Raw genomic sequence first — 27,277 nt, forward strand, 5'->3', positions numbered from 1 at the left:
TTGCAACCCTTGCATAAAGCTTGGTCATGATGTATTATGTTTTTTTATATATTCTTGTATTAGATTTGCTAAAATATTAAATATTTTTGCATCTATGTTCAAGAGGGATATAGGTCTGAAATTTTCCTTTCTTGCAATGTCTTTGTCTGGTTTGGTTATCAGAGCAATGCTGACCACATATAATGAGCTGTAAAAACTACTAACTTCAATTTTCTGAAAAAGTCTGCATAGAATTAGTTATCTTTGTTCCTTAAATATTTGGTAAAATTCACAGTGCAGCCATTCAGACCTGGAATTTTCTTTGTGGGAATGCCACTAACTACAAATTCAGTTTCTTTAACTGATAAAGTCTAATCAGCATATAACCAATCTAAGGCTGCTGCTGCTGCTGCTGCTGCTAAGTCGCTTCAGTCATGTCCGACCCTGTGCGACCCCATAGACAGCAGCCCACCAGGCTCCCCAGTCCCTGGGATTCTCCAGGCAAGAACACTGGAGTGGGTTGCCATTTCCTTCTCCAATGATGAAAGTCAAAAGTGAAAGCGAAGCTGCTCAGTCGTGTCCAACTCACAGCGACCCCAGGGACTGCAGCAACAGGCTCCTCTGTCCATGGGATTTTCCAGGCAAGAGTACTGGAGTGGGGTGTCATCATCTATTAATTATTGAATGAACTTTACATTTTGTGTCTTTAAGGAATTTAAGCTGTGAAATTCATTGGCATGAATTGTTGATAACATTCCTTTACTACCTCAGAAACTATGGTAACATCACCACTCTTGTCCCTAATGGTGAATTGTGTGCTTTCTCTCCTTTGCTGATTAATCTAGCTATTAATAGAGGTCTATCAATTTTTTCTTAAAAAAAAAACAAAAAACAAAAAACAGCATTTGGTTTTTTTCATGTTTCTATAACCTTTCTGTCTTCTATTTCTGCTCTAATCTTTATTATTTCCTTTTTCCTATTTAATTTTAATTTTCTCTTCTTTCTCTAGTTCCTTAAGGTGAAAGCTGAGGTCACCAATTTGAAATCTTCTTTTCTGGTATATGCATTTGTCACTGTCAATTCCCCCGAACTACTACTTTAGCTGAATCACACGTATTTTTATTTCCATTCTCATTCATTAAATGGTTTGATTCTTTTTCTGAATTCTTCTTCAACCCATGGGGTATTTAGACATATGTTGTACAACTTTCAAATATTTGGCAAAGTCCCAGATATTGGGACATCTTTGTTACTGATTTCTAATTTAATGCCATTGTAGTCAGAGGACATAATTTATGATCTGAATCTTAAAAAAGCACTGAGACTTGTTTTATGGCGTAGAATGTAGTCAGTCATAGTAAATGTTCCACGCACACTAACATGTATGATGCAGAGGGTTCCAGTGAGCATCCCAAGCTACAGTGTCAGAGGATCTTTAGATAATACAGCAAGACAGTAACGGCATGGTCCCAAGACAGAGTGTCATCAAACAGCTTCCATGTGAAGCTGTCAGAAGTCTGCTTGGAAGTGTTTCACAGCAGTACTGGGGTTAGAGGGGGACCAAGAAAATTTGAAATGGCACACAGGAGGTGTCAATACACTTATCAATAATTCATAGTTAATGTGCATGCTTGCTAAGTCGCTTTAGTCATGTCCGACTCTTTGCAACCGTATGAACCAGTGAAGTTGCTCAGTCGTGTCCGACTCTTTGCAACCCTATGGACGGTAGCCCGCCAGGCTCCTTTGTTCATGGAATCCTCCAGGCAAGAATACTGGAGTGGGTTACCATGCCTTCCTCCATGGGATCTTTCCAACCCAGGGATCAAACCCATGTGTTCTGCATTCCAGGCATATTTTTTACCATCTGAGTCATCAGGAAAGCCCCTCATATTAACAAAACAACCTAAAAATCATTAGATACCACTAGAAAGTAATTATATAATTTTAAAAGTTTTTATTTTAAAACATAAATCAAAATTACAAAGTTTAGAAAATAAAAAAACTAAGGATTTTAATTTAACTATTTTGAATGAAATGTTTGTTCAAACCCTCAATAACATCTTAACATTTTTAAGTAGCCTGAAGAGGTTAAATTATTATAAATTCAAAATAGCTACTGTACTTTAAAGTTTTGACTAACATGAAAATAGCCTCATTTGTTAGGAGAGAGAAAAAAGTTTATATAAAGTAATAAATCATAAATTTTGGTAAAAGTAATATAAGGTACTGTCACATTTAAATAAGGCAACATTCAAAAGACATTTTTACATAGAAAAAATGTAAGTAATTTGAGGAAAAATAAACTATTATTATGTTTAAATAATTAACACACAAAAGACATATTTGGATGCTGGTTTTAATTTCCCCAGTAGTGTTCATGAAGGTTTCATTGTTGATGGCAATGGTGCTTTTCCTTTCTGCTTAGCAGCCTTTTCCATTTTTATCTGAAAATTTAAAATATTTGTTGATATAATAATTTGTAAAACATCCTAAAGAAAAAAAAAAAGTGGTACATACCTCATTTGGATTCATGTCTTATTTATCACAGCCATTTTACACAGTTATTTAGCAGTTCTTAAGCTGCTAAATACTAAAGCCACAACCTGATTGTTGAAAGGACCTAATTGAATTTTTAAAATATAGTTTGTTGGGGTATGCAAGCTCCCAATCCCTCTTGCTCCTCTTTTTCTTCTCTTTATCTCAGAGCAAGGGCAGACTTCAGCAACACCTTAGAGACAGAGAGAGTGGGCCAGAGAGCGGGGAAGAGGCTGAGAGTCTCACTTACACACACACATAAACACATATACACACAGAGCTCAGCACACAAGAGACTTGAGGAGTGTTGACTGAACAGAGGACTCACACAATGAGCACAAAAGCAAGAACCCTGCAGAGAGGGGTCCTATCAAGGGCTCTGTGTGCGTGAAACATTGTCAAAGATGGACAAAATTTTCTAATTACAAACATAATCAAGTATGGTTGGATTTCAACTTTACCAAAGCATTTTAACAACATAACATATAATGAATATTGATTTGGAGAAATGATTATTTTTAATTGCCTCTAAAATTAAAAAAGAAAAAAAAAAAAAGCTTGAATGCCTAACCTTAGATCCAGCCTGTGCACATTCCCTACAGCATTACAGGAGACACCTAATCCAGTTGGATTACCCCTGGAACACATACTGCTTAAAGGACGGTTTCCTACAATTTTGATTTCTGCATTTCAACAGTTACCTTCCAGAAGGCTCTCTTTCTCCACTGTAACTGAAACAAAGAAGAAGCTTGCATACCCTAAGAAGCAGCCTTCTGATCTTTTAGAAACACAGTCTTTCCTGGGTGGTGGGGGAGGGGGGGTGGGGGGTGGGGTGGGGGGGTGGTGGAAAGACTCCAAAGAACACAAAACACGTCTTCTTCTTACTGCTACTAATGCTCACATACACCAATTCCCATAGGCAGCACCACTGCCTTGCCCCTGCAGGAGAAGGGAAGAGAAATTATGGGGCTGGGTGGGTGGAGGCAGGGCCTCTTATCTTCTAATGTGACAGGAATAATACCAAGAAAGCAGAAGAGATCTAGTAAAATCAGTCTACCCAATCTCACCAACTTACAAATAACTTCCAAATTATAAAACTGAATGACTCCCACCTCAGTCTCTTTCCCATTTTTTCCCCTTTCTCTCTCCTCTTTCAGTTGGTTGGGAACCTCATTTATACATACACTCAGGACTTCTCTGGTGGTCTAGTGGTTAAGACTCCACATTTCCACTGCAGATGACACAGGTTCAACCCCTGATCAGAGAACCAAAATCCTGCATGCCACACAGCACAACCAAAAATAAATATTGTACACTCATATCACACTTATACTCTGTACCAGTAGTCAACAGGCCACCTGTAGGTCCCTCAAAGAACACTCCATTCTAAGACAAAGATTATAAGCCTTAGAATCAGACAGAAAGTACTTGAATTCCCTGTGTGTGTATTAGTCGCTTTGTGTCCAACTCTTTGCGACCCCATGGACTGTAGCCTGCCAGGCTCTTCTTTCCATGGAATTTTCCAGGCAAGAATATTGGAGTGGGCTGCCATCTCCTTCTCTAGGGAATCATCCTGATCCAGGCATTGAACCTGGGTCTTCTGCACTGCAGGCAGATTCTTTACCATCAGAGCTATAGGGAAGTCCCTTAAGTAGTGATTAACCACCTGAGGCAAGTTATTTAGCTAACAGCTTTGTAATTTCTAGAAAAGGCATAGTAATAGGTACTATGTAAGGGGTTGTTCCAAAGGTTTAAATAAGATTTTATATATATATATATATATATATATATATATATAAATCTAGGTACTTAATAACCACTCAATAAATGCTAGAATCTGTCTGTAATGCAGGAGACCCCAGTTCAATTCCTGGGTAGGGAAGGTCTGCTGGAGAAGGGATAGGATACAACCCACTCCAGTACTCTTGCCTGGAAAGTCCAGTGGACGGAGGAACTTGGTGGGCTGCAGTCCATGGGGTTGCGAAGAGTCGGTCACGAATGAGCAACTTCACTTCCACTTTTCACTTTCATGCATTGGAGAAGGAAATGGCAACCCACTCCAGTGTTCTTGCCTGGAGAATCCCAGGGACGGCGGAGCCTGGTGGGCTGCTGTCTATGGGGTCACACAGAGTCGGACATGACTGAAGCGACTTAGCAGCAGCAGCAGCAGCAACCCAATCCAGTGTCCTTGGACTTCCCTTGTTGCTTAGCTGGTAAAGAATCTGCCTGCAATGTGGGAGACCTGGCTTCAATCCCTGGGGTGGGAAGATCCCCAGGAGAAGGTAAAGGCTACCCACTCCAGTATTCTAGCCTGGAGAATTCCATGGACTGTGGTGTCCGTGGGGTTGCAAAGAGTCAGACACAACTGAGCAACTTTCACTCACCCCTCTCATTTAGGGTCAAGTGTTAGATTTGTAGTACCATCAAAAAGGGCTTCCCTGTTGGCTCAGATGGTAAAGAGTCTGCCTGCAATACAGGAGACCTAGGTTCGATTCCTGGGTTGGGAAGATCCCACAGAGAATGGAATGGCTACCCACTTCAGTATTTTTGCCTGGAGAATCCCATGGTCAGAGGAGACAATCCATGAGATCACACAGAGTCAGACATGACTGAGTGACTAACACTTTCACACAACATCAAAAAGATCAAAGATGCTAAACATGCAAACAAAAGCCAAAGCAGTGTTTGCTCATTTCAAACGGTACTTAGCAAATGTGTGTGTGTGCTCAGTTGTGTCTGAATCTTTGTGACTTGTGGACTGTAGCCCGCCAGGCTCCTCCGTTCATGGAAGTTTCCAGGCAAGAATACTGGAGCAGGCTGCCATCTCCTTCTCCAAGGGATCTTTTCAACCCAAGGGCTGAACCCAGGTCTCCTGCACCTTCTGCATTGTCAGGCAGATGCTCCCTGGGAAGCCCCCCTAGCAAATAGATTCCCCTAATACAGTGTCCAAATGGCAAAACACCTCTTTTTTCTCCCTTTAAAAAAAATTTTTCTGGCATTAACACAGTATCCTGCAACTAGTTGACCTTTAATAATTGTTTCCTTAATACAATTCTCCTTTTATAGGGAAAAGAGACCAAACAAGTTGACCTGATATATAAAACAAGCTAAGAAGCAACTCTTCAATAAGATGTAGACGTAGTTAGTAAGCTATTTTACCACAAAAGCTTCAATTATCAAAACCAACTTTTCCCCACACCCAATGATACCAATTAGCAAAAAGCAAAACCAGATTTGGATGTTACTGCTTTCTAAAGGCAGCCCTGAACCCATCAGATTCAGCTTCCTAATTGTCCTTTTCCCTCAATGGTGCTTGTCTTAAGTTTTTTGGAGTTTAAGACAAGCATTAATGATGTGAACGGTACAGGTCAGCTGAGAGAAAGTTGTTATGTTTGAGTTTCTTAGTTTTTTTTTTTTTTTTTTTTTTAGTTTCTTAGTTTTTACACTCCATTCATCACACAGGCTAAAGAGTCATAATAAAACTACAACCAATAAATCCATAAATTCTAGGTCTGAATGGGCCAAGGATATCCCCTGAAATATTCACAGATAAGAACTCCCCCATTTACCTTGCCACAAGCAAATACCATTCACATGTTTTCAAGGCAGTCAACACTGCCCAAGTTCCTGGAGGAGGGAAAGAAGGAATTTAGAACCCTGCCCCTCATAAGCTTATGAGGAAACACTAAAGCTCAGTTGTGTCTGTGTTTTCCAAGAACACTGATTTGATTAAATCCTTGATGATGCTGCAATAATAGTCTCTCCTTTTCTCACTCTGACCATTTCATCTTTCCCCCTGAGATTCTATCACCACTTCTTTTGCTTAGATCAGTGTTTTCCAAAAGAACTTTCTGTGCTGCCCAATAAGGTATATACTCTCTGCGACCCCATGGACTGTAGCCTGCCAGGCTCCTCCGTCCAAAGGATTTCCCAGACAAGAATACTGGAGTGGGTTGCCATTTCCTTCTCCAGGAGATCTTCCCAACCCAGGGATGGAACCTGTGTCTCCTGCATTGGCAGGTGGATTCTTTACTGCTGAGCCACCAGAGATGCCTATATATATATATTATATATATAATAATATATATCTTAATAATATATATTATAATATACATTATACATATATATATATATGGGCATCCCCGGTGGCTCAGATGGTAAAGCATCCTCCTGTAATGCGGGAGACACAGGTTCCATCCCTGGGTTGGGAAGATCCCCTGGAGAAGGAAATGGCAACCCACTCCAGTACTCTTGCCTGGAAAATTCCATGGACAAAGGAGCCTGGTAGGCTACAGTCCATGGGGTCATAAAGAGTCAGATACAACTGAGCAACTTCACTAGTTCACTGGATATCTCATTTCAGTTCAGTTCAGTTCACTCAATTGTCTGAGTCATTGCCAACCCCGTGGACTGCAGCACGCCAGGCTTCTCTGTCCATCACCAACTCCCAGAGTTTACTCAAACTCATCAAGTTGGTAATGCCATCCAATGATCTCATCCTCTGTCATCCCCTTCTTCTCCTGCCTTCAATCCCTCCCAGCATCAGGGTCTTTTCCAATCAGTCAGTTCTTTGCATCAGGTGGCCAAAGTATTGGAGTTTCAGCTTCAGTATCAGTCCTTCCAATGAATATTCAGGACTGATTTCCTTTAGGATTGACTGGTTTAATCTCCTTTCAGTCCAAGGAACTCTCCAACACCACAGTTCAAAAGCATCAATTCTTCAGTACTCAGCCTTCTTTATGGTCCAACTCTCACATCCATACATGACTACTGGAAAAACCATAGCTTTGACTAGAATATCCTTTGTTGGAAAGTGATGTTTCTGCTTTTTAATATGCTGTCTAGATATATATGCTTAATGTCTTTACATAATTGGAATTATTTGTACATTTTGGTGTATTTATTTTTACTTAGAAGTAGCCCTTAGAAACTTCCATGTCAGGACAAAATAGATTCTGATGTAAAGTCAGATAAAAAAGGATACTTGCTACTTAATTAAAAATTTCATTTTTTTAATGTTGAGGTTTAAGCCAGCTTTTTCACTTTCCTCTTTCACTTTCTTCAAGAGGCTCTTTAGTTCCTCTTTGCTTTCTGCCATAAGGGTGGTGTCATCTGCACATCTGAGGTTATTGATATTTCTCCTGGCAATCTTGATTCCAGCTTATGCTTCATCCAGTCTGGCATTTCACATGATATACTCTGCATATAAGTTAAATAAGCAAGATGACAAAATACAGCCTTGACATACTCCTTTCCCAGTTTGGAATCAGTCTGTTGTTCCATGTCTGGTTCTTAATGTTGCTTCTTGACCTGCATACAGATTTCTCAGCAGTCAAGTAAGATGGTCTGGTATTCTCTTTAAGGATTTTCCAGTTTGTCGTGATTCACACAGTCAAAGGTTTTAGTGTAGTCAATGAAGCAGAAGTAGATGTTTTTCTGGAATTCTCTTGCTTTTTCTATGATCCAACAGATGTTGGCAATTTGATCTCTGGTTCCTGTCTTTTCTAAATCTAGTTTAAACACCTGGAAGTTAGTTCAAATACTGTTGAAGCCTAGCTTGGAAAATTTTGAACATTACTTTGCTAGCCTGTGAGATGAGTACAATTGTGTGGTAGTTTAAACATTCTTTGGCATTGCCCTTCTTTGGGATTGGAATGAAAACTGACCTTTTCCAGTCCTGTGGCCACTGCTGAGTTTTCCAAATTTGCTGGCATACTGAGTGCAGCACTTTCACAGCACTGTCTTTTAGTATCTGAAATAGCTCAGCTGGAATTCCATCACTGCCACTAGCTTTGTTCATAGTGATGCTTCCTAAGACCCACTTGATTTCGCATTCCAGGATGTCTGGCTCTAGGTGACTGATCACACCATTGTGGTATGTGGGCCATTAATATCATTTTTAGCAGAGCTGTTTCTCTCTGAATTATTCTAAATAAGCCTCAAGACCTAACACCAGCTATAAGTAAAGATTTTAATGATGACCCACAATCAATATATAATTGCCCTACAGTATCTCTGTTACAAGTAAATGCTTAATGTAAGCAGATTTTCCAACAGACTTACCCTCTCCTGGTATCGTCTTTCAAAGAAAGCCATATCGTCCTCTTCCGGTTTCCTTAAGGAAGAAACTTGACTACTTGTACCTACTAACAAGGAAAATCAAATCTCAGTACAAACCCTTGAAAAATATGGGTTTGAACTGTGTGGATCCACTTGGGTAATTTTCAATAAATACCTACTACAGTACTATACGACACTAGGTTGGTTGTATGCCCAGATGTGGAGGAATTGCGGATATAGAAGGCCAACTATACACTTACACAAGGATTTTCAGCTGCACAGGGGTTGGGGCCCCTAATTCTGCTGTGCTGTTCAAGGGCCAACTGTAATAAGTAACATTTGATATAATTATAAATTCTTAAATAAAAAATAGAAAGAAAAAAAAACTTTCCTCCTACCAAGTGATTTTACTTTTCAAACCAGAAATTATCTAAATGAATCACTGATTCTATTCCCTCTTTTTCAGAAAGCATCATAAGACAAAAGTAATGTTTGAGGGGGCAGGGGGAAGGGACAGGATTGGGAGTTTGGGGTTGTTAGACACAAACTTATTACATTCAGATGAAAAAAAAAATAAGGTCCTACTGCATAGCACAGGGAACTATTTCAATATCCTGTGAGAAACTATAATGGAAATATTAAAAAGAATGTATATATGTGTTTTTAAAAAAGTAATGTTCATCGGTAAACATTCTCCAGATATTCAAGTGGACTGTAGCCCAGCTAAGCTTCTCTGTCTATGGAATTCTCCAGGCAAGAATACTGGAGTAGGTAGCCATTCACTTCTCCAGGGGATCTTCTCAACCCAAGGACTGAACCTGGGTCTCTTGCATGGCAGGCAAATTTGTTACCATCTGAGCTACCAGGGAAGCACTATTAAATAACACCATATAGCTATTTCACATCAGTGCTCAGTTTTCTTCAACTACATTTTACATTTTATAACTAAAAACTGATGTAACCCTACAACAGATAATGCACAGAAGTAACAGTTGAAGGTTTGTGCTATGGTCTGAATGTATGTGCCCCCCACCACCAAAAGGCATATGTTGAAATCCTAATGCCCAGTGTGATGATCTTAGGAAGTGGGCCCTTTGGGAGGTTCTTAGGTTATGAAGGTGGAGCCCTCATGAATGGGATTAGTGTTCTTATAAAAGAGACGCCAAAGAGACTTCTCAACCCTTCTACCATGTGAGGACACAAGAGGGCAGTGCATGTGAATCAGGAAGAGGCCTTCACCAGAACACCACCATGCGGCACCCTTATCTGGACTTCCCCACCTCCAGAACTGAGAAGTAAGCTTTTGTTGTTTATAAGCCACCCAATCTATGGCATTTTGTTACAGCTACCTGAATGGACTAGACAGTTTGCATAGGCAACCATAAGTGATGCTAATATCTGCTTTCAAATTTTTCACAACTGAAATAATTTTTTAACCATCTCCAACTAACTATACCTTAACTAAAAAAAAAAAAGACACAATTATGTCATTTTGTTTTAGTTTTAATTTCTTCTGTCTACATTTTATAATTTCTTCATTGTGTGTTGTTTTGTAAGCAGCCTTAAAATTCTTTGTGGAAAGGCTGTATGAAAATAAAAGGAAAATTCTTATTTAAAAATACTTTTAAATAGTAAGTACCTCATAAATCATATAGTCCTTCATTGTTTTTATTCTTATTTACAATAAAGAAAATGCAATAAAGTGCTTAAAAATAAATTCCATTCATTTTTATGTGTAATTTAGGAATAATAAAACCTTGCTAACCTATAATTATCACTGGATTACATCTTACTTGGGAGAACCTAAAGTATCAAGGATCAAGGCAATTAGTCCACTAGAGGCTGCTCTTATTCAGACATCAAAGCAATTACATGAACCAGAGTAAGGTTTTAAAGCTCCAAACTATAGTATTATCAGAATCTTCATAATTTAGCAGTTTTTCCAAGTTAAAAATTAAGTTTATTGTTTTTTCTTAGTGCGTGGGTAATAGGAAAGAAAAATGATAATCAAATTATGGTAATATTGGGGGAAAAACAGTAATCTGGAAAATATATCAATTTACATTCTTATTTACTAACACCAAAAATATTTTTCAGTTTAATTTCATTACCACCTGTTAGCGTTTCTGGAGAAGAGCTAGATGATGCTTGAAATGCCTTTAGAAATGGGTGGTCCATGGCCGTAACTGGAGAGTCTAAAAATTCAGCTGATGGTGCACCTGAGGACAAAAATGTGAAGAATGAAAACTAAATCTCTGTTAGGATACAAATAAGTTATTTCAAAAGTGAAATAAATTAGAACCCCAGTAGAATCATTAGAAAAATCCTTTCTGTAAAAAGAAATTTTTTTTAGATTTTTATCTGCCATATAAAGTAGAGTCAAATGGGTAAAAGCATTTCTGCATTTCTGAGAGATCTTTTTCACAGAAAAAAAATTACACAAAAACATAACTATACATGAGCAAATAAGTATAAAAGCTTAACACAGTCAAAAAACATAATAAAAAGTGAGACATTCAGAGAAAAAAAAGCCTCTAGTTGCAGAGGGCTGAATAAACGTATTTTTCCTCTACTCCTCACTGGGAAACCATCTAAAGACAAGGAATGCAAAAATAAAGAAAACTTATTCAATAAAACGAGGAAACGTCCACAACCCTAAACCACAACCTACAAAGACCTACTGCTAAATACACTACTTCTGGACCAAAGGACGGAAACTGCAGAGAGAAGTGGTAGGTGCTCTACTTCATAAATGTCACCCTTCCCCTACATGCCTGTCCCCTTCCACGGGTAAAGGAGAGGAAATAAACTTTTAGTCCCATTTGCTTTTCAAACTGAATCCTTTCCTATAAAGTGAACAGTGTGCTGTTCAGGACAACTGCCCAGGCCTTCAGATTCCTGCTCCCTTCTTTCCCAGCTCCTCCCTCTTGTGACCTGTGGGAAGATCCGACAAGGGGGCTCAGGTCCAGCCAGGTCCCTGTGTGTCCTCTGGTTGCTATGTGCACTACTGATGTCAGGTGCTAAAGGCTGGCCTTAAGTTGGAATTTAATCTCTCAGCTTCTCAGGGCCTGGTAGCCTAACACTGTCGCACAGGAAGCCTCCCAGACCTCTCAGATGCCTCTCTTTTTCTACCGATTTCCCCAGAGCTCAGGAGACCCACATCGAGCTCTGCTCTGCTGTCACCTTTGCCCTTTGGTATGACAGATGTCATGGCAGGCCTGCTGCCTCACAGCTCTGCTGCCTTCCAAGCACCCACTATGAGCTGGGAATCACAGCCTCCTTCAGCCTCACAAAGGAACCAAATTCCAGCAGGAGGTTCTCTCTACCCAGGACTGTACATGGCTAGTAGGGCAGACTTCTCTCTGCTCCAGCTCCCCTACATATAAAATCAGGACAAAAACATGTTATGTTTTTTCTTCTCATTCTCACCTCTCTTTACACCCACCATCCCTCAGGAGTCAAAAGGGGGAGGTTTCCTTTCTTTCTATTATAAAGATGCTTAAGTGATAAAAGACCAATAGTCACAAAAAGGCAAAGATGTTGGCTACTACCACTATTACTTAGCAGTGTTCATAAAGTACCGGCCATTTTGTTTAATCAAAAATAAAAGAGTCATAAATATTGGAAAGGAAGAGGCAAAAATATCATTACAGTTGACCTTTGAACTATGCAAGGGTTAAGGGTACTAATCCTTTACATGCAGTCAAAATCTGCATATAACTTTATAGTCAGTCTTCTGTATCTCCAGTTCCACAGATTCAACCAATTGCAGATCATGTAGTACTGTGGTGTTTACTATTGAAAACAATCCACATATAAGTGGACCCTCATAGTTCAAACCCCTGTTGTTCAAGGGTCAATAATATTTGCAAAATCAACTAAAAATTTACATTCAAAATTCTAAGATTAAGTAATAATGACTGGTAACAAAAGCTGCCTAAAATATTTCCTTTTTTTAAATAATCAGCTAGAAAATACAAAGGAAGGGAAAAACTCATGTATCATAGCTACAAAAAATGATGAAATACCTAGAAATAAAATTAAGAATTGTGTAGGACTTTTATGCAGATAACTTGAGAATTCCATGTAATTATACAGAAGACAACAAAGAAATGAAGACTCAATATTTTAAAACAGTATGTTTCCTATATTAATCTAAACATTCAACTAATAGAATTTTTTCAAAAATAATATCAAAGTTCTGAAAAAACTGAAAGGAAAGAATAGGTCAGGAAAATTCTAAAGTAATAAAATGAAGTCATACGTAGTAATTTACTATAAAGCTGTAGTTATGGAAACAATAGAGTAGTTGCACAGAAATAGACAACAATGAGGCAGACTAATGAGACCAGAACAATTTCTGGGTTGAGCTCAACCCTACCACTTACTTGTTGAATAACACAGAATAGATGTTTTACTATTCTGCACTGATTTTCCTTGTCTGTAAAAAGGATTAATAATAGCACCTCACTCAGAATAGTTATGAGGATTAAATGAGGTAATAGACATAAAGAGGCTGGACCAAACCCTGGCAGTACAAAGCCATAATTATCAGTAACATCACTACCATCATTTTTTGTTTGCCACTGATAATTGGGTTTTCTGTAACAGACGCATGAGCCTAATACAATCATGTATCCATAAAAACTGAAAAGAATTTATTTATGGAATTTAACAAGCTAGTTGTAAAATAACCAAGAGAAGAAAATACATAAATATGTCAAGGCAATCTTGAAAAAAGAACACAAACAGAAAGAATTTAACCAACTATCAAAACACACTATGAAGAAGAATAATTAAAAATATGAAATATTTGCACAAAATAGATAAATAAGCCAATGCCATAAAATAAGTATGATGGAATATAGTAAAGATAAAGTTTCAAATTATTTGGGAAAAAATGTTTTTGGATAACTTGTCATCAATTTGGACAAAAACTGAAGTTATACACACCTTACTCTTTCACGAAAAATAAATTCCAGATACAAGAGAAAGCTAAACATAAAAACAAAAGAAAAATTAGGCATTAAAGTAAAATGAAATAAGTTGGAATGGAATTTTAAAAAATTAAATAAAGTGAAGGAAAGCATATTTATAAAATGAGAGTAGGGTAAGGCCTGCCTCCAACGTTTAAAAACCGTAAAACCACAACAAAATCTCAAAAGACAAATGATGTATTGGAAGAAAAAACATCCAAAATAAATACAAAGGATTAGTATACAGCATATATGTATAAGAAGACTTCCTATAAATCAATGGGAAAATATAAAACATAAAAATGAGTGAAGCATATGAACAGACAACTCACAGAAAGTAAAATGGCCACTGAATATAAGGAGACTCCCCTCTCACTAATAACCAGGGAAATCAACCGACTGAAACAATGACAGTATTTTCACACATCAGACTGGCAATAAAACTCAGGGTAATGACATCAATGATCAGTATAAATGTTTGGAAATAGGTAAACTACAACATCACTAGAGTAAGTATAAACAAGGACAGCATTTTTGAAGGGCAATTCAACAGAATGAATGTATTAAAATTTCACATATGCAGACACTTCAACCCAAGAATTTCACTTCTCTCCATCCACCTACTATGTAGACTCAAATTTACATAGTACACAAGGAAGCAAGTTCAAAAGCAAAAATGAGTAAATAAATAAAATGGAAATAATCTAAATAACCATGAACAAGGAAAACGTTTAGATAAACTGCTATGTGTGTGTGTATATATATATATATACACACACATCTACAAATTGATGTACACATATACAAATATATATGTGTGTGTGTGTATATATGTGTGTGTATATATACACACACATATACACACACATACATACATATATATGGGTTTCCCCTGGTGGCTCAGATGGTAATGAATCCATCTGCCTGCAATGCGGGAGACCCGGGTTCTATCCCTGGATTAGGAAGATCCCCTGGAGGAGGGCATGGCAACCCACTCCAGTATTCTTGCCTGGAGAATCCCCACTGACGGAGGAGCCTGGTGGGCTACAGTCCACGGGGTTGCAAAGAGTCATACACGACTGAGCAACTAAGCACAGTTTATATATATATACACATAAAATGTGGAATACTATGAAGCAATTACAAAAAACAAGAGATTTGTATGTCCTGGTATAATAATGCTTTGAAAAAAATTTTTTAAGTTAAAAATAGTAAACTATAAAAAAATGTATGCTAAAAAGAATAATACAAATCAACTGATGTCAGCAAATTACCCTCTATTAAAGAATCTTCCTGGTGGCTCAGATGGTAAAGTGTCTGCCTGCAATGTGGGAGACCCGGGTTCAATTCCTGGGTCGGGAAGATCCCCTGCAGAAGGAAATGGCACCCCACTCCAGCACTCTTGCCTGGATAATCCCATGGACGGAGGAGCCTGATAGGCTACAGTCTATGGGGTCGACTGAGCGACTTCACTTTCACGAAAGAATCTGGGGTTAAGAGAAATGTTCCAGAGGGATTTGACTTCATCTCTATTATTTGAATCTTTTATAACAAGAAAATATTCACTTATGTTTACATAATTTTTATAGTAAAACCAAAAATCCACATAAACAGAAGTATTTACAGTAGATACTTACAAAAGAGACTCACAGACTTAAGAGAATGAACGTATGGTTGCAAAGGGGAAGGATGTGGGGAAGGATGTGGGGAAGGGATAGTTGGGGAGTTTGGGATGGACATGTACTGCTGCTGCTGCTAAGTCACTTCAGTCGTGTCCGACTCTGTGTGACCCCATAGACGGCAGCCACCAGGCTCCCCCATCCCTGGGATTCTCCAGGCAAGAACACTGGAGTGGGTTGCCACTGGAGTGGGTTTTCCAATGCAGGAAAGTGAAAAGTGAAAGTGAAGTCGCTCAGTCATGTCTGACTCTTCTCGACCCTATGGACTGCAGCCTACCAGGCTCCTCCGTCCATGGGATTTTCCAAGCAAGAGTACTGGAGTGGGGTGCCATTGCCTTCTCCGATGGACATGTACACACTGCTCTATTTAAAATGGATAACCAACAAGGACCTACTATATAGCACATGGAACTTTGCTCAATGTTATATGGCAGCCTTGACAGGAGGGGAGTTTGGGGGAGTATGGATACACATATATGTATGGCTGAGTCCCTTTGCAGTTCACCTGAAACTATCACATACACACATGCATGTGTATACGTACACATGTACAAAAGCCTATGTTTCCAAAATGAGGTAGTTATAATGGTGAAACTTACATACAATAGGGTAACAGGTAAACTGTATCACATCAAATAAAATAAATATTATTTCACTATTACAAACAATGAAGCTGTGAGTCAGGATAATCTAAATACCATGAACAAGGATCTTTCCTCTTATGTTTTTTAATTTTCCTTTAATAATCAAACATTGCATATGACAATAAAACATTTAAAAAAAAATAAAAATAAAATGAGATAATTTTTTTGAAAATAACATAAATAACTTAAAGTGCAAAACAAATATAAGGCTTCAGTATTGTTAGCACACATAAAAGCAAAATGACAAGCTCACAGTTCATATATCATCACTTACCAATTCCACTGTCATCTAATCGTATGTAGCCTTCTGCCAGCGAGCTGAAGCCAGTTAATCCTCCCATTGCTGCATAAGGAACGTCCTGCCCCACTGGTTTTCCCTGAGCCAGTCTTTCTTGCTTAGTTTCCACTACTGTGTCATGGGCATATGCAGGCTGACCACAAGCACAAGTAAAGCAACTATGAAATCCCGAACACTTAGAACCTGAATCAAAATGTAAAAGGAGTTCAATGTTTTCAAATATAGGTAATTAGTTATATGCCCTCTAAACTAACTTAGCTTGGCCCAAACCACTTGAATTCTGGATCTTTCATACACTGTCCTCTGACGCCAGTGCTTACCTCTACCCCTGAACTCCTTTCCTCCAGCCACTGCTCTTATTTCTAAAAGATGCTAAAGCATAAGGGAGTATGCAACAACAGCAACAAAAAATTGGAAAAACTAACTAGGACTAAAGGATACTGGGCTAAAAACACTGGAGAGCTAGGAAGTGAAGGCCCTCTCCTCAAATACTGAGTTAAAAGCAGGTGCGGGGGGACAACCCAGTAGTGAAGAAATAATGTGGAAACATGTCCCTGAGTCAATTCCCCATAAAAGCCATAATGGAAGGCTAACTCACAGATACAGAAAGGACACAATGGAATATTGTTTAACGATAAAAAAGGAAAGAAGTAATGATGTGTGCTACAGCATGGATGAATCATAAAAACATTATACTAAGTGAAAGATGCTAGTCAGGAAAGACCACATACTCTATGATTCCACTTACATGAAATGCTTAGAATAGGTAAATCCATAGAGATAGAAAGTAGGTTACTGGCTGTCTAGAGTTGAGGGGTAAGAGGAATAAGGAATGATTGATATGGATATGAAATTTCTTTTGGGGGTGATGAAAATATTCTAAAATTTATCGTGGTGATGGTGAACAACTTTGAATATAAAAGCCATTGAACTGTACCCTTCAACTGTGTGTGAATTTTTTAGCATGTTACTTATATCTTAATGAAATCACTATATATAAAAATACAAACCATATTGAAATACAGTCCAGAATATACCATTACAAAACCCTTAAACATTCACACTTTTGACAAATATGTACAGAAACCAAAGCACATAATAAATAAGTTTTATTCAAATACTTCCATACTTAGTGAAACAATTTATGTCTGCCATTGTCAATAAAAATGTTTTATAATATATTTAATCATAAGATTTCAATTCAAGATACTACAAAGAGAACTGGGAAAACTATCTCCTGAAGAAAAATACTGGAGCTAATTTTAAAAATATTCTACCTATTTCAAAGGGTTTTTATAAGGATAATCAAGGGACAGAGCATATGAAACGGTGGCTGGGATTTGGGTACAGGTATTGAGATACAGTAGCTCAGTGGGTCGGAGAAGGCAATGGCACCCCACTCCAGTACTCTTGCCTGGAAAATCCCATGGATGGAGGAGCCTGGTAGGCTGCAGTCCATGGGGTCGCTAAGAGTCGGACACGACTGAGCGACTTCACTTACTTTTCACTTTCCTGCATTGGAGAAGGAAATGGCAACCCACTCCAGTGTTCTTGCCTGGAGAATCCCAGGGACGGGGGAGCCTGCTGGGCTGCCGTCTATGGGGTCGCACAGAGTCAGACACGACTGAAGCAACTTAGCAGCAGCAGCAGCAGCTCAGTGGGTAAAGAATCTGCCTTTAAGGCAGGAGATGGGAGTTCAATTCCTGGCTCGGGAAGATTCCCTGGAGGAGGGCATGGCAACCCACTCCAGTATTCTTGCCTGAAGAATGCCATGGACAGAGAAGCCAAGCAGGTTACAGTCCATAGTGTCGCAAAGAGTCCGACATGACTGAAGGGGCTGAGCACAGCATAAGCACGTTGAGATAAGGGTGCTATTGCCTACAAAATGTTAAAACCATCAAGCTACATTTTGTTTTTCCCATCAAACCATGTTTTATACAGTAACATAATAATCTGCAAGTGAATCATAAAAAATTTTTAGACCTGTAAACTCCTTTTTAAGGGTGATTATTCTGTAAATGGAATTCAGTTGGTAGAACATCCAGAATTTGAAATTTTGAATTAGATCGTATCTAGTAATTCTTTAAAATCTATTACTACTACTTAACCTTATTCAAATTACATGAGATTAGAGATTAAGGTCGATGACTAAAAGCATATGAACAACCAAGTTTTTCCACAAACTTTCAGAGTACGTGTTCATCAAATCATTCCCAGTTGTCCAATGTGACTGTAGCTGAATGAAATTGGCACAGAAACACATCAAACATTCAGTAAGGGGATAAAAGCATTCTGTTTATATGTTGATCATAATGTAACTCACAGGCATTGCATACAAAGCCAGGCGCTGCACTGTGTTGATCGGCAAAGTGCTTACATCTGCAGCGAATGGGCTGTGTGCCGTTCAGAGGCACGTAGACGTAAGCCCGGCAAGGGCAGCCCCTCACTTGGCAAGGCAGACTGATGGGGCGCTGCGGGGGAATCGTTTCAAAGTCAGTTTTATGTTGCTTATACCTAAGAGAAATGAAAGGGATGAAATAATAGCACAATGCAGATACTGCCAGAAATTACAACTGGTATTCTCTTACAGGCAAAATGACTCTTTCTCATTTTTATTTTTTGTTCATTGCTCTTGTTAGTAAGGTGTAAATACACTCCCCTAAAATGCAGTACTTGTCAGTTACGTTGCTTTGGTCAGAGAAAATCTTCACCCATCTAAATTTTTAATCAAGGAGAATTTTCACAGCAACAAAGATATAGCATATAATTCTCTTAAAATACTATTACAGATTCTTTAATATAGAAACACAACCCACAAGTATGAAGAAAAGCTCATGAAATTCTCTTTATCAAAGTGTATTATTTACATTTATTTTCACAGGTCTGCTATTTAAAATTGAAATAAGTTCAATAAACACATATTAATATAATTTATTTTAATATACTTACACTTTAAACTTCAAAATAAATTATTAACACCATTAAAAGCCAAAACTCTTTGCTAAAATGCTGTACGTAATTTTCTCAGACCACTGGCTTCCTTCTCATTAGATGATACTCAGTAAAATCATATTAAATTTATTACTCTCAATATTATACTAGGTAACATAAGTTAAAATAATAATAACATACCTTTTTCACTTAGCAAAGAGAGTCAAAGTTTTTTTAAAAACTGTACATATTTCACAACACTGTAAAGAGTGTTATCAAAGAACCAATCCCATTTAATAGGGTTTCAAGAAACAGAAAAAGATCCATCCATTAAGCCAGATGGTTCATTTTTGAAATAAATAAACCCTAAGAAAATTATTCCATGTATATAAAGAGCTCTGTGCATAAGGGTAGTATTAGCAACAGTACTTTAAATAGTGATGTACACAACACAAACTAATAATAAAGGAATGGATAAGTATATTACAAGAAAACAGTTTTCTAACTCTAACAGTGAAAACATTTCTTCAAATAATATCTTTTACAGACCATAATACTATATAAAATAGATAACACAGAACTGGCTAACACTAGGTAAAGAGCCATAAGTGGAGTCTGTCCTTCCCCTTAGCTGCCCCTCCAGCTGGTGAGCCCCTGAAATTCTGTGGGAGCTCTGGGGAAAACATGGCAAACACAACTGGATTAGCTGGAGTATCAAGGAGGTATTAAAAATCTTGTGTGCAATTACTATGAACAGTGCGGAAACACTTCCATGATTCTGTCATGAAAAACTACTTCAATATTTATACACACGTATAATTAACAACTAAGGCTGTATATTGGCACCCTGCTTATTTAACTTACATGCAGAATACACCATGAGAAATGCTCGACTTGATGAAGCACAAGCTGGAATCAAGATTGCTGGGAGAAATATCAACAACCTCATATATGCAGATGACACCACACTTATGACAGAAAGCAATGAAGAACTAAAGAGCCTCGTGATGAAAGTGAAAGAGGAGAGTGAAAAAGTTGGCTTAAAACTCAACAGTCAGAAAACTAAGATCATGGCATCTGGTCTCATCACTTCATGGCAAATAGATGGGGAAACAGTGACAGACTTTATTTTCTTGAGCTCCAAAATCACTGCAGATGGTGATTGCAGCCAAGAAATTAAAAGATACTTGCTCCTTGCAAGAAAAGTTATGACCAACCTAGACAGCATATTAAAAAGCAGAGACATTACTTTGCCAACAAAGGTCCGTCCAGTCAAAGCTATGATTTTTCCAGTAGTCATGTATGGATATGAGAATTGGACTGTGAAGAAAGCTGAGTGCCGAAGAACTGATGTTTTTGAACCGTGGTGTTGGAGAAGACGCTTGAGTGTCCCTTGGACTACAGGGAGATCAAACCAGTCCATCCTAAAGGAAATCAGTCCTGAATATTCATTGGAAGGACTGATGCTGTGAAGCTGAAACTCCAATACTTTGGCCACCTGATGCAAAGAACTGACTCATTTGAAAAGACCCTGATACTGGGAAAGATTGAAGGCGTGAGGAGAAGGGGATGACAAAGGATGAGATAGTTGGATGGCATCACCAACTCAATGGAAATGAGTTTGAGTAGACTCCGGGAGTTGGTGATGGACAGGAAGGCCTGGTGTGCTGTAGTCCATGGGGTCGCAAAGAGTCGGACACAACTGAGTGACTGAACTGAACTGAACTGAACTGAACTGAAGTATGTAAATAAAAAAAGTACATACACATGTTAAAACTTAACAGCATCTGGCTTTAGGTGGTGTCTTCTTTCTGCATTTCTTTGTATTCTTCATTTCCATGTTTCCAATGTTTTCACTTTTCTTTTATACTTTTTAAAAAATATTTATTTTTAATTGGAGGATAATTGCTTTACAATACTATGCTGGTTTCTGCCATGTATAAGCATGAATCAACCATATGTATTCATATGTCCCCTTCCACTTGAACCTCCTTCCCACCTCCCAAGTTTCACTTTTATAATAGGGAAAAATTAATTTAGACAGAGATCTCACTGAGCAACTGGTACTAAAGAAGTTTTTCCATCCAAGTGGGGTTGGGTCAATTTTGAAGTTCAATTCTATGCTGTACCATTATAGATATGTATATGTACATATGTACATATGTTGGGTCAATTTTGAAGTTCAATTCTATGCTGTACCATTATAGATATGTATATAGATATGTATATGTACATAGATATGAGACTGGCACTAAACGTACATAAGAATAAATGATAAAACTAACATAAGTTTACCAGAAAACAGTGGAAGAGTTAGTCTCTCAGTTATGTCCAAGTTTTTGCGACCCCACGGATTCTAGCCCACCAGGCTCTTCTGCCCATGGAATTCTCCAGGCAAGAATACTGGGTAGCCATTCCCTTTTCCAGGGGACCTTCCCAACACAGGGATCAAACCCGGGTCTCCTGTATTGCAGGTGGATTCTTTACCACTTTCACGTCAATGGAAGTTTACCAAAGCTCTCTTCAATTCTGAACAATATCAACATAACCCTCATCCTCTGTTCCTCCAGTGTTTTTAGTTGGGGTTGCTAAATAAATTTCAAGTCAATCTACACACCACATGACTCATCCTAGCAACTGCCTAACAACCTCTGGCAAATCTTGAGTGTGTAAACAGCAACTGCACAAAGACTATGTCAGGAAGGAGCCCCAGAAACGATCAGAACAGGGAGGCTCTCCCGTGGCTCCTCTGGAATAGAAAGCTAAAGTTTTTACCTAAAACCACATAATAGTTTCTGTGATTTTTCCAAGAAGCAGCTTTGTCCTTTTAAGCTTTACAACTACGATCTGTAGCAGTGATAAAATTTAAAGTAGAAAATGACAAACACAGCCAAATGCAAATCTCAAGTGCAGGTAACACACATCAATGGCTGCAGCCTCATGTATTTCCTTTTCTTGCGTGCTTGTATTTTTGTTTAAAGAAAGATATACATATACATACACACACACACACAGCGTTGATTGACCCTTGAACAATATAGGTTTAAAGTGTAGATTTTTTTCAATAAATACACAGTAGGCCCTCAGTGTTTATGGGTTCCACATCTGTGCTTAAACTAATCACATATCATGTTCCAAGGATCATGTTTATGATCCAAGGTTGGCTGAATCCACATCTGCAAACAGAAGGGCCCAGCTGTGGGGCACCAGCATCCCCAGGTTTTGGTATCCACGGTGGGTCTTGGAACTAGTCCTCTGTGTGTGTATAAATAAAAGAGAAAGGTATTCATATAAAACATTTCTTAACATATAAAAAGAGACTAGTAAATGTGAGGGAAAATGCTTCTATTTGTAGATTGGTAAACTTTTTAGTGTGGATCAGCTCAAGCAACTTTAAAATCAGTTTAGGGAACACTACTCAGTACTCTACAGTGACGTAAATGGGAAGGAAATCCAAAAAAAGAGAGGATATACATATATCCTGATTCACTTTGCTACATAGCAGAAACTAAAATGGGCTTCACTGGTGGCTCAGACAGTAATGAATCCACCTACAAAGCAGGAGACCTGGGTTCGAGCCCTGGGTCAGGAAGGTCCCCTGGAGAAGTGAATGGCAATCCACTCCAGTATTCTCATCTGGAGAATTCCATGGACAGAGGAGTCTGATGGGCTACAGTTCATGGGGTTGCAAAGAGTCTTGACATGACAGAGTAACTATCACTTTTCAGAAACTAACACAATATTGTAAAGCAAATATACTCCAATAAAAACGAATTTTAAAACACATTTGACAAAAATAAATAAACAAAATAAAATCAGTTCTGCAATCTGATGACCCGTTCTCTACTACCTTGTCCAGTGGTGGGAGAGGCAGAGTGAGTGTGCTCCCCTGCCAAACTAAAAAACCCCTAGCAAAGCCTGGAGGCACCAATATCTTTCTTATCAATGCTAAAAGGAAAGATGCTTAAGGTGATGGGACTCCATAATGAGTTCTAACAAAATACAGCAGAAAAAATGTAAAATACAGCCCCCAAAACCTTAGATAATTTCTGCCATATTATATAAACACCTGTTTTCAAATATTTCTCAATTATCATCAATAGTGTTATTTATAGAAGGAAGATATGCCCTGCTACAGTTTTATGTTTCCTAATCACCAGAAAACTTAGCAATAAAATATCTTACCTATGTGTACAAAAACACAGTGTCTCTGGACCCACAAGTTTACAATCCATTCCCGTGGGTGACTGCCAACTCACATACAATCTGTTCTGTAAACGCATAGGTAAGACTTTTCTTTTGTATTCTTCATATTCCTCAGGAGTAAAAAGTTTCCCTCCGTCATCCTCACCAACAATTCTACAACAAAAGATACTTCTCTTAAGCCATGTGTATTTCTTTTCTGGGTTAAAAATAATAAACTCTAAAATTAAACTATACTTGTATAGTCAAATGTATAGTCAGAAGAAAGACTGCTTTGACTTTATTTTGTTACATTAGGCTCATATTAATAGCAAAATTACACACAATAGTAATAAAGTTTTTGCTTCCCATAAGAAAAAGGATTATAAATAATACCGTCAATGAATTCATAACATCCGACTTCACAGATCCAGGTTTATCACTGGAGAATTACCACATATTCATCTCAATTTCTCCTTTGATTCTGAAGTAAACATGCTCATTTTTCACATTAAAGTTGGAGACTAAACTGCTAAAAATTCTAATATTTTCCTCCTTTAAATATACTTTGCCCCCAAAACAAAATAGTACAAAAATCATCCATGCTGAAGACAACATGATTAATGTCCATACCTGACTCCAAACCCTGGCCAGAAGTTTAAACTATGATAGAACCCACAAACACCCTTAGATCTGCACCACTTCATACCTAACATATGCTTTGAGTAATCAGGCATATCATTTTCTAATTCTGGAAGTAAGACCTCAAATTTTTATGGGAAAAATTAAGCTACTGCTATTTCTTAATTTCTTAGGAAATTAAGAATTGTCCTCCTTGTTAAAAAGGAAGCATAATCAAAAGCATGTGGTCAAAACTGAAGAAATTTCTCACTGAACATACTCCCTTTAAAAGTCACAGAAAGTGTTATTTGCAGAATGTTACATAATTTTTAGTGCAGTCAGTGCCTTTTCTCACTTTCAAGCCTTTAGCTATGGTAGATAAAATAAAAACCAATTCAGAAGCTATGAAATCAGCACAACTTTCTTCCTTAAATAATTAAGGTACATACTAATAAATAAATAATAAAACTAAGGGCATTTTATTCTGAGCTAAGTTTTGGGCTATTTCACCTTTTTACAGCTATTAAGAAGTACATCAACAGCTACTGAAAAGACCTTAAGATCAATGCAGGCTTTTAAAGAAAGAGATTAATTATATATAGTTCTAAACCAGTGTTGCTCAAACTTTATTTACAGAATCCCCAGGAGATCTAGTTCAAATGCAGATTCAGATTAATATGTCTCAATGGGCCTGGCAATGCTCCCCAACAACGCTTACACTGCTGGTCCATGATGGCTACACTACGAGCAGCAAGGCTCTAACTTCTACAGAGAACCATTTCAAGTAGTTTATGTTTGGAAAATAATTTCGCCCCAGGCCCCAACATTTCATAGGCCAGCAATGAGACTACAACTGAAGGCCCACATTCCACATACCTAAACATCTAAGTATCTGAGGTGTCCAGTCAACATCAGGACCCAGCATAGTGCTCCTAGGGAAAAGGCCTGGAGAACTGGAGGCGAAAGGAGCAGCTCTGCCCTAGGTAAGCTCGGTATAAGCTGTTAGGGACTTTTGGCCTTATGTGAACCTAAAAGGGAATGGGACCTGACCCATCAAGCTTCTCATCCTCATTTTTTCTGGCTCAGAATTACTAGATATTTCTGGACGTCACTCAGAAGTATACCACCTAGACAGTTCGAGGGAAGAGCAGTCAGATAGCAATCCCTTTACCCAAGGGATTTGGCGGGACCACCTTGAGATGGAGCAACCCCTGTGGCTCAGGTTTCAAGCTGCACCTGTTTCCCACTGAGGCAGTGATCATCTGACTTCCCGTTTACACACACACACACACACACACACACACCTGCCTCTCACACAGTTTCCCAACTGTCAAAAATCTTTCTTGGGAGACCTTAAAAAAAAAAAAGAACACATTCTTGCAGGTACACCAGCCTTTGTCAGGGCCCCAGGCAGTGAGTCACTACCAAAAGCCCTAGGGGCGGCTGCGCTTCCAGTTCCCGGGTAAGAGTTTCTCTAGAACCAGTCAGTCAGTCTCCTAAAACCAGCACCTCGTGGTCCGGGGTACGTTTGGAAGTTCAAGTCCCACCCTATTACAAAGTGAACATGCAAACCTGATGTCTGCTTTTACAGGCCAGGTGTACTCAACGTGTGATCTACAAGGGCAGTTAAGAAAAGAACAATGGACCTTTGCGTAAATCTGGAGTTAATAATTCTTTCTCAAAGGGATCAGAGCCGGAGATCTTTTAAATTGCCTCGGAAGAGACTTACTAGAATAGAACTGCGTGTCATCACAGTACTAGAAATAAGAAGCCTGCAATCAAAGTAAGCCACCTCCACCAGCCCGGGAACGGGATTCCGGGAACCAAGGCCAACCAGCGCCTGTCCCCTGCCCGCGCCTCCAGCACCCCTCCCGCGAAGGGGATCGGACCGGCCTCCTGGCTCCGCAGAGGCTCTGCCTCACCTCCGGTACTCCAAGTACTCGTCCACTGCCGCCGCGCCGCCAGGAGGTAACGTCAGCCGCTCCATGGCGGGCGGGGAACCGGGAGGCACCGGCTCCAGCCGCCCTACGCACGTGAGCCGAGCCGGGAGCAGCCAAAACCTGCCCCGCCCCGCCCCGCCCGGCCGCGCCCCCTCTCGCCCGCTCCGCTATTGGCCTGGCAGGACGACCGCGGTGACTGCGCAGAGCTCGCGCTTCCACCTGGCTGGCCACTCCCGGCACTAGAAACTCGCTCTCCACGCTGAACCCTGGGGCTGTAGGGATGCTGTTTACCGCACTCCGCAAACCCTGCCCGTCTCCTTCTTCCTGGTCTGTTAGGTCTCCTTGTAGTAAATAAAATAATGAGTGACGATGGAGTGCAGTGTCTTGCATGTAATGGATGTACAGAATGGGCGTATTTCTTTTACAGCACTTTTCGCTGGTTCTGAGAAGGTTTTGGATAGTTTGAGAGCTCTAAGCGCTATAATTGCCAGCTGTGTTTTCAGATTTGGCATTAAAAGCACTGTGACGTAGAAAATCAGATAGTCTTGAGTGTCTGTGTTCAGTTTGAGTGTCACTATAGCAACATGTTCTTCAAAAAAAGTGAGTAGCAGATTTAAGAGGTAACAGGAGAAACTAGGATTAAAACAAAACCAAAAACCTTTGGAAATATTCTCCACAAAATCCATTTTAAAGTTGAATTACCAGAGATTGGTAATATGTCCAGAATTTGGTTTAGTTACCCGGAAAAGAGGTAGGAAATCCATTATTATTCAGGAATCAAACTCTGAGGCTCCCTAGAGACCAGGGTGAAAGTGAAAGTGAAAGTCGCTCAGTCTTGTCCGACTCTTTGCGACCTCATGAAATTCTCCAGGCCAGAATACTGGAGTGGGTAGCCGTTCCCTTCTCCAGGGGATCTTTCCAACCAGGGATCGAGCCCAGGTCTTCCGCGTTGCAGGCGGATTCTTTATCAGCTGACCTACCAGGGAATCGGGTTGAGCACCTTCTATAAATTGTCAGGGAGGGAAAATCCAGTTTAAAAAAAAATTGTTGAACTTTAATACTTTATTTCAAAAATAAAGTCTTTTATTTTTGAGACCCATTGTTGAGTCTCAATCCCAACAATGACACCTTCACTGCTCTTTGTTAATAACCCTTCTATCAGTGTTCGCTCCCAACTCAATCTTAACCAATAAACTCTGAAGTCTCTCCCAGCCACATTATAAACACATTTTAAAGTTAAAAAGCTTTCAACCCTCAGGTCAAGGAGTGATCCTGAAATGGGGCTATTTTAGGGGAAGGAGCACTGCTCAACACACCTATGGGCTGCTGCTGCCTTTTATCTTGTTTTGAACTCCTAGCTCTGCTTTTAGGCAGCAGCTAAACTAGCAAAGATAAATAACATAAAGTGCTAGGCTATGTGAACTTACAGAAA

General features: G+C 39.0%; 2 protein-coding genes across 9 annotated transcripts in view; both read right to left on the minus strand.

Annotated features, from left to right (window-relative positions):
* STK31 (serine/threonine kinase 31) overlaps positions 1–10,787 on the minus strand; it is an 85,431-nt gene extending 74,644 nt beyond the window's left edge. The window contains exon 1 of one of the 2 annotated variants that reach the window (XM_070787944.1): positions 10,689–10,787. The gene's annotated coding sequence lies outside the window, so the exon portion shown is untranslated. Of the gene's footprint in view, positions 1–8,577; positions 8,663–10,688 lie in introns of those variants that run through there. The other variant, XM_070787943.1, reaches the window with a different exon arrangement.
* Positions 1,911–26,309, minus strand: FAM221A (family with sequence similarity 221 member A). Of its 7 annotated transcripts, none has more exons than XM_070787946.1 (8): positions 25,828–25,975; positions 23,288–23,461; positions 18,495–18,685; positions 16,148–16,354; positions 10,689–10,793; positions 8,578–8,657; positions 6,084–6,141; positions 1,911–2,423 (listed from the first exon to the last, which is right to left on the minus strand). In XM_070787946.1, the coding sequence occupies exons 1-7, from the start codon at positions 25,890–25,892 to the stop codon at positions 6,124–6,126; spliced, it is 840 nt and encodes a 279-aa protein (XP_070644047.1). In that variant the 5' UTR covers positions 25,893–25,975; the 3' UTR covers positions 1,911–2,423; positions 6,084–6,123. The 7 variants fall into 7 exon arrangements, with proteins under 7 accessions (XP_070644047.1, XP_070644046.1, XP_070644049.1 ...); XM_070787945.1 differs by having other exon boundaries at positions 8,578–8,660; XM_070787948.1 differs by lacking the exons at positions 6,084–6,141; positions 25,828–25,975 and adding an exon at positions 26,137–26,309 and having other exon boundaries at positions 8,578–8,660.
* Between the last annotated feature and the right edge of the window lie 968 nt (positions 26,310–27,277).

The sequence above is a fragment of the Bos indicus genome, chromosome 4, assembly GCF_029378745.1.
Source record: "Bos indicus isolate NIAB-ARS_2022 breed Sahiwal x Tharparkar chromosome 4, NIAB-ARS_B.indTharparkar_mat_pri_1.0, whole genome shotgun sequence".
Lineage (NCBI taxonomy): Eukaryota > Metazoa > Chordata > Mammalia > Artiodactyla > Bovidae > Bos > Bos indicus.

Bases quoted from the DNA above. Each gene is read 5' to 3' on its own strand.
- FAM221A (XM_019958878.2), bottom strand. From the start codon at position 25,892: ATGGAGCGGCTGACGTTACCTCCTGGCGGCGCGGCGGCAGTGGACGAG. The intron at 16,355-18,494 runs GTGAGTTACATT...ATTTTGATTCAG, and splicing joins TGGCTTTGTATGCAATGCCT to GTTCTAAGTGTTCGGGATTT. The intron at 8,661-10,688 runs GTGGTAATGAAA...TTTCCTTGTTAG, and splicing joins TTCTCCAGAAACGCTAACAG to TAGGTACAAGTAGTCAAGTT.